This window comes from Artemia franciscana, chromosome 10 (genome assembly GCF_032884065.1).
Source record: "Artemia franciscana chromosome 10, ASM3288406v1, whole genome shotgun sequence".
In the NCBI taxonomy this organism is placed as follows: domain Eukaryota; kingdom Metazoa; phylum Arthropoda; class Branchiopoda; order Anostraca; family Artemiidae; genus Artemia; species Artemia franciscana.
Window position 1 is genome coordinate 5,002,428 of NC_088872.1, and position 1,658 is coordinate 5,004,085.

Here is a 1,658-nt window from a genome sequence, read left to right on the forward strand (position 1 = left end):
GTTTTTTACCGATGGAGACTGATCTTATTTCATTGATCTTACGTCATATATTTCATTGTTTATGGTAGGCAGGGTAGGCATTCATTGTTTACATTTAATGTCATGGCTGTTGATTCTTTAAATGAGAGCTAGGAGCAGAGGCGTCACTAGCCCAATTTTGTTTTGGAGGGTGAGGCAGCAGATTTAACAGACTGGGTAATCGTTTTTACTGACCGATTTGAGTGATCTCATTTTTAAAATTACTCCACTTTTGTTTTTTTACCGACGAGGACTGATCTTATTTCATTGATCTTACGTCATATATTTCAATCAACCCATTTATCTAGTGATAAATAAATAAAAAAGATTTCAGTTATTAAAATAGTGGCACTTCGCGTCCACTATTTTAACGACTCCAATTTTTTTACCGGCTGGCTTAAAGTATTTATGGTTTCAGCTATTCCCGGGAAAATAGTTCATTGAAATCGAAAGCGTGTGGTGGTTATGACTTAGAAAGTAGTCCTATAATGCTTATAAAGTATGTAGTGACAAAACTTCAGGACAGGGATACCCCCCCCCCCCTAGTCCACTGCGTCTGTGCCTAGACTGACATGTATTGAATAGGTGTTTCAGCTCCATAATACATTTAGCAGTTAGTTTGATTTGATTATAGAATGAACTGCTGGGTTTGTTAATCGTATCCGTAAAAATCGTGTTGCTAGGGTTGCACATGATGAAATTACTTGAGCTTAAGTATCTTCAATATTTTCTTCAGAACCTTTTTTCCGGTCATATTTTTCTTTTCTTATTTCAATCATAAATGTTGGAAAAAGAGTATTCCATAGAATATTCTGAATTCCAAAGCTTTCTGGCAAGTGACTTTCGCAATTGTTTGTACTGCTTTGTCAGAGTTATAAAATTAATTCAAAAGAAGTAAAATGAGAATCTCAAATCGAAGCCAGCCAGAATTTCATTGGATGGTCTATTGTTACAAAAAAAAAAGTTCAGAAAGTGTGTGACAAGAATTTAAAAAATTTTTCTCCTTACCAGAAAAATCACTTTGGGTACGTTTGAATTCTGGAAGTGCTGTATTTTCGCAAATTATTTGGAAAAAATATTTCGTGGGAATTAAAATCTGACTTAGTTAAGTGTTTGTAATAAAAACAACGTGTTTATTCCATCTCTAAACGATACAAAAATATTTCTAGATTAAATTAAAATAACAGATCCATATAAATAAAGAACTATCTGTAGTAACTGACTGGTCGAGGCTCTGCTTGAATTGGGGTTTCAAATGCAGTCTTGACAGGTGATGGGGCTCTGTATGTCTGGACTGGATCAATATTGGCTGTGGCAGGAGCACTATATTCTTCTGGAGCTTCAGGTGCTTGTAGATAGCTTTCCTCAGGATCTGAGTAGGTTTCTACTGGTTCGTTTTTAGTTGGTGCTGGAGCAGCATATAAAGAGGAATCGTATTGGTATGGTGTTTGTATTGCGCTTTGTTGAGGAGCTTGGTAGGTTTCTACTGGTTCGTTTTTAGCTGGTACAGGAGCCACATCTGCAGAGGCATCAAATTGATCTGGTGCTTGCATTGCGTTTTGTTGAGGAGCTGGGTAAGTTTTTAACGGTTCCTTTATGGCTGGTGCAGTAGCAGCAGCATATGCAGAAGGGGTATATTT

The 1,658-nt window shown here is 36.6% G+C and overlaps 1 protein-coding gene across 1 annotated transcript; it reads right to left on the reverse strand.

Moving 5' to 3' along the window:
• Positions 1-1,130: 1,130 nt before the first annotated feature.
• On the reverse strand, positions 1,131-1,658 carry LOC136032380 (uncharacterized; the record flags this gene model as incomplete). The annotated part of the gene is given in 1 exon segment (XM_065712700.1): positions 1,131-1,658. A coding segment is annotated over 1 exon segment (435 nt), but the record flags the coding sequence as incomplete, so codon positions are not given.